The sequence below is a fragment of the Camellia sinensis genome, chromosome 10 (assembly GCF_055761805.1).
Source record: "Camellia sinensis isolate YWXY chromosome 10, ASM5576180v1, whole genome shotgun sequence".
Classification (NCBI taxonomy): domain Eukaryota; kingdom Viridiplantae; phylum Streptophyta; class Magnoliopsida; order Ericales; family Theaceae; genus Camellia; species Camellia sinensis.
In genome coordinates, this window is record NC_138970.1 from 52,971,207 (window position 1) to 52,977,049 (window position 5,843).

General features: G+C 32.5%; 1 protein-coding gene across 1 annotated transcript; it reads right to left on the bottom strand.

The window, feature by feature from the left end:
• Window positions 1–2,045: 2,045 nt before the first annotated feature.
• On the bottom strand, window positions 2,046–5,088 carry LOC145800389 (protein FAR1-RELATED SEQUENCE 1-like). The gene is made up of 5 exons (XM_082890054.1): window positions 4,533–5,088; window positions 3,258–3,983; window positions 3,130–3,140; window positions 2,822–2,968; window positions 2,046–2,186 (listed from the first exon to the last, which is right to left on the bottom strand). Exons 1-5 carry the CDS (start codon window positions 5,086–5,088, stop codon window positions 2,046–2,048), a joined length of 1,581 nt encoding a protein of 526 aa, XP_082746180.1.
• Window positions 5,089–5,843: the final 755 nt, after the last annotated feature.

Sequence of the window (5,843 nt, forward strand, 5' to 3'; positions counted from 1 at the left end):
TTGGGCAATCGGTAGAGGATAGCTATGATTGTTGTAGAAATTGCATGAGGATTAGGTGAATTGAAACTAATCTCTTATCTGTTGTCATTGAATATGACTATGTCTTTGATACATTGTGAATGTATGATGTTTGGGAGAAGAAAGGGGATGTACTCCATGTTTGGGAAAAGAAATGAGATGGACTTTATTGAATTAAGTTGGCCTGTGTGTCGAGGGTGAAAGTCTCGAAAACCACGCGTATAAATGGGTGCCGATTCCCGCAGAAGAAATATCCATAAAATAGAAAAATGAAAGTATTTGTATAATGGTTGTGTTGGTTAGAGACCCATTGAGTTGTATCCTCAGTTTGGTTGTCTGAATGAAATTGTGAATGGCTTATGAATTGAGATTAAATGAATTGAGATATAAAACTCGACATGGCATGATTTTGTGAAAAAGTTATAAATGATTTTATCATGGGCATTGGATATGCTTATCATACTTATAGTTTTGTTAAGATTCATGCTTATCTTGCTTATCATTCCTATTTGGGAAAAATCATTTTCAGGTATCGGTGATATGCCTACGCCAAGACAGTAGCTTTGAGGGATTTGGAGCAAGAGCTTCTCTTTTGTTGTATTTATTTTGTATAGCCAAGAGCTTTAATCGTGTTGAGCTAGACTCATTTTTGTTATAACCAAGCAGTGACTTGAAAAGATGTAAGCCTTTAGGGCATATTTAGCCTTCGTTCCTTTTTATTACCCATAACACATGTTGTAGATTCAAGATGAGCTATTTATGAATGTATATCGTATGTGTCACCTTTTGTTTATTAACTCTGATTAATGGCATTTCATTTATATTACCTCGTATTAGTGGTCTTGGGTTAGATCATTATAATTATTTCAGGGCGTTACAAAGAGTGGCCTGTGTAGGAAGAGATATTGGTACGAAAGCGAAAAGGGAGAGAAGACTGAAGAAGAGAGAGATGATAGATCCGCGTTGGAGCATGAGATCAATCATGAAAATGAGATCGATTGAAGTTAAAGATCTTAGATCTCCATTGGAGTCCCAGATAGAGAGCTCTAGATAGAGAGAAGAGAAAATAGATCAGAGCACGCATTTGACAAATTAGGGCGAGAGAATGAGATTTTATTTGCTTATTATTAAGACGACCATAATATTTGGTCTCTAAAAGTCTTCACACAATAGCAACCAAATTAATTGGTCTCCAACTCTTAATCATATCAAACATGCGCAGATCAATCGGTCAAATGAGAGTAAGTGTAACATTTTTTCCCCCCCCCATTGTAACACATATCATAAAGGAATATGGTGTGTTTGTATGGATTTCTCCAAAAATTTATTTTTGTCCCTAAATGATGGTTTTTAGAGACCAAACTCAATTGATCCCTAAATATTAGTCTCTAAATCACTAATTTCTTGTAGTGGTTATGGGATTTTTAAATTATTTTTATATAAAATAAATAAATAAATTATTTCTATATTAAAAAAAAGTAAAACAAATATTAAAACAAACATGTGCACTTGGTAAAAAAAAATTAAAAAAGTAAATTTTTTACATAAAATAGACTCAATCTACTTACTATTTTTCTAATCCTATCCAAAATTCAACCAAGTTAATCCCCCTACTGAGAAAAATTACTAAGCCCTCCACACTAACAATTCTTCCTCTCAAATCAACACCAAACAAAATGTAAATGACACCTGCAGCCATATCAATCCAGCTTGACTACCCACGTTAGTAAACAAACCTAGCCTTATCGTTGTGAAACAGTTGTTTGACTATACTTTCTGTATAGCCATTATTATAGGCTACTATTTTGGAGACAATAACTACTATTTGAGTAGATGAAATAGTATGACAAAATAGTATTAACCATTAATATTGTAGATGGAATAGTGATAGGAATACTACTTTTACTATTGTTGTTTTTGCTATAAATATATCAACAATGCTTAGTAGCCTGTATTTTTATAGCTCGAATGGCTCGAATGTCTCAAAACGGGATTTGGGGCGCGCAGCAGCACCTGTTTCAAAATTTTCAAACAATTCCAACGGCACCAAGGTTTGATCCCATGACCTTGCACGCGTATGCAGCACTCTTTCCACCGCGCCACTTTGCGTCCTCAATATTATAAACGGCACATATATTATTTATTTTATTATTCAAATGTATACCCAACTGCAGTTTCATCCAAAAAAAAAAACTATATGTATATAAATCTAATTAGGTGAATGTCATAATCTCACTTTATTTTGTGGTTCTTACTTTCATAGTGAGAGAATAAATAATGTACATTTAATTTATATTTTTTTATGAATTGATGACGCCACTCAATTTGATATATATTTGCACTTATTCATCTAAACAATAAGCAAAAGGACTACTTCAAGAATAAACAATATAATTCATCAAATCAATAATTAAAAAATAATAATTATCAAGTTATGCCAAAAACTACAATATGTCCATCCAAAACAACACTAAAAAAAATTCCAAGGCCCAAACAAAATTCTATAAAACCCATTTGAAATATTCAAAATATGTCAAAAAAAAAAAAAACCATTATCTAAGAATTACGATAAAAAATAAAATAAAAATACTACATTTCAATTTTGTGGGGAGGTTGTGAATGACCACAAAATTTTAAAAAAGTTTCATTATCTAAGAATGACTCGTCCCCCATGGGATTGACCTCTCCTTTATCAAATGACATCCCCTAAAAAAATAAAAATGAATAAGTGTGAGAGAATATATTGGAATCAATTTATTTATTTTATTAAAAACAAACTACATTACAAACTTAAATTGCATACCTGAGAAGTTTGTGGATTAACTAATAGTTGTGAATATAAAGGGGTAGACTGTGGGTAACTTGATGAGCACGCAATGTTAGTATCATCAAGCTTGAAAAGATTGTGACCATAATTCATCAATTGTGGCCAATAGGGTATCCCAACATCCTAATTCATAAAATACTGTTAGAAGTAAATATACTATTATAAGAAAATTTAAATATAAAAAATAAAATCTAACTAGTGAGCGGCATAAAGAGGAACTTTGAACAATTAACGTGTTGCTTGATTGGCCAATTTTCTAAACAAATTATAACATTTATCAATACATTCCATGAGTCTAAAAGAAAGCAAAAATTAGAATCAAATTAGGTGAATAATACCTCACTAAGGTCGGTAGGTTGTGAAATAATTTTTTTCCTCTTTTTAGTCTTCTCATGCCAAGGTTTTAATCTACCCCCACCCTTCTGTCCACCTTTTTTTTTAAAGCCTTTAACTCGTGCAAAGTTAGGATTAGAAGTCATATCAATGTTGCTTCCACTACCACAATCACCCAAATCATCAAATGATACCATCATTTTATTCACTTTTGTACACAGTTCCTTAATCCCTTCATCAACCAATTGATAAGCAGGCTTATAAACAGATGCTTGAGTTGCTAGCTTTACCATCCTAGGAAAAAGATCCCTGTAATGTGCTGATATCTCTAACTTGGGATCATTCTCATCCACTTTAACTTTTCCTCCTTTAATTTCACCACTTTTGGCATCTAATCTCCATCGACCTAATATGTACCTCTTAGGAATTTCCATAACATTCATTCTATCAAATGCTTTAATTGCATGACCACATAAAATTCCAATGTTTTCAAACTTTTGACAAGTGCAACGAATTTTTTGACAAATTTTTTCTCCTCCTAACTCGTTGACTTCCATATTACCCTCCACAATATACTCTCTATCATCACCACACAAGCTAATCATGTACCGAACTTCTCCTTCTAACTCATGGCATTGCTTCACTTGACAAGAAAGAGACATATCCAACTCATTATGAAATAAGTCAAAGATAGGAGGGGTGTACAAATTCGCAACTTGATTCCAAATTGGAGACCTTTTCAATTTCATTCTCGGCAATTGTTGTCTAGAATTATATATAGCTTTTACTTCTTCGTACTGCTTATCTACAACAATTCGATTGAAGTGGGTAAAAAATTAAACAATATTATTATCAGCTTGCAAATACCTCTTTAATGTTGCGTTCAGGCTTTCACTAAGTTGGGTGCTTCGCATTCCTGCAGTGAACAAGTATTTCATGTAAATGTGCACCCATTGCTCTCTTTTTTCCCAAGTCTTCTCCATCCACGCATTCTCATACAAGTTGTATTTATCAATCAAAGAATCCCAAGCTTTAATTAACTCGTGTTCATCCTCGCATCCAAAAATACAAGCTTTGAAATCACTACCAAATTTTGAACCACTCTTATACAAGTACCCTAAATGCTTCAAAGCATTTTGCATTAGGTGAAAAGTGCATAATCCATGGAAAACCTTAGGCATGACTTCAGATATTGCCTTAGTAATTGCCTAATCTTGGTCTGTGAAAAAACTGGTAGGCTCTTTCCCTGACATTGCATGCAAGAAGGTTTCAAATAACCACTCAAATAAAGCTGTAGTTTCATCATATAATAATGAGGCACCAAAAATCACTGTCTTTCTAAAGTGGTTAAAACCAGTAAATAAAGCTAGTGGCCAATACTCCTTATTTGTGCGAAATGTTGTGTCGAATGATACGGCATCACCAAAAAGTTCATAATCTGTAATCATCTCATGGTCAGCCCAAAAAATATTAGTAATCATCTCATCCACATCCAATTGAATTGCATAGTAAAAATATGGATTTTCAGTTGCTTGTTGCAGAAAATATCTTAATAAACTCCCAGCTTCTCCGTATTGCAAATTTCGTTTTCTTTTTCCACGCAGGTAGCTTTTTTGGTCTTCTCTCGTGAATCCCAAATTTTCTTTTCCCCCTGCTAAGGCACTAATGAGATCATGTGATGCTTTAAGAGAGATACCAGTGTCATCAGCTATATCAACATTCAAAGCCTGAGCCTGACATAACTTTCTTTGAGATGGTATCAAATGTGTGCACTGAGGAAGATGCAAAGGATGGTTGTGGTTATCATCAAACTTTTTCACTATCCACTTTGACAACTCTCGATCCAAAGATACATACATAAATGCATTGCACTTTGTTCTTGTCTCATGTTTAGGATGATTTACAATCATGTACCGTTTATCTTTTTTCTTTTTCTCCCTCCTTACAACAAACAAACTTCCTATTAATCATATCACCATCTTTTCTACTTTTGCTATGTTAATCTCTTCTAATGCCAAACCCCATAATCCTTCCATATTCATTATAGAATTGATATGCGACTTCTTCTGAATGAAATTCCATGCCAAGACATGGTGTTTTATCTTTGGTCAGCTCCCCCATATCTTTGCTACAACCCTCATGTCCATCATTCTCCATTCGAACACCAACAAATCTAAAAAATTGAGAACAAATATAAAAGTATGGTAAGATTTTTTGAGATTGTCATGACATAAAATTTATATAGATGTCACTGTAAAATAAAAATAAAAAATAAAAAATAAAATATTAGTCTTTGTTTATAATTTTTTATTCTACTTATCTAATAAGATGTCAAGTTTTACTATTAAATTTTTTAGAATTATCTTCTCTAATTTTGAAGTATCATAACATATTCTCTAGAACATAATGCCTTTTGATTAAAAAAAAATGTTTCTAACCTCAAAACAACCTAACATTTAATGGCAGAGAAAAAATTGACAAAGAGCAATCACCAATTGACCAATTGAAAGAATTAAGATTCACCTTTTTTTATTCCACAAAATTCATCATTACAACAATATGTTGTGGACAAATAAAATGATAAATATAATACGGTATAACAATATGATAGATGTAACATTATTGTTCTTAGTTTAAACAATAAAAAATCTTAAATCTAGTCATT

Excerpts from the sequence above, each read along its gene's own strand:
- LOC145800389 (XM_082890054.1), bottom strand. The coding sequence starts at position 5,088 with ATGATTGTAAATCATCCTAAACATGAGACAAGAACAAAGTGCAATGCA. Across the intron at positions 3,984-4,532 it reads GCCACTAGCTTTATTTACTG|ATAAGCAGTACGAAGAAGTA; the intron begins GTTTTAACCACT and ends GAATTGTTGTAG. Across the intron at positions 2,187-2,821 it reads TTAATCCACAAACTTCTCAG|TTGGGTATACATTTGAATAA; the intron begins GTATGCAATTTA and ends ATGAAACTGCAG.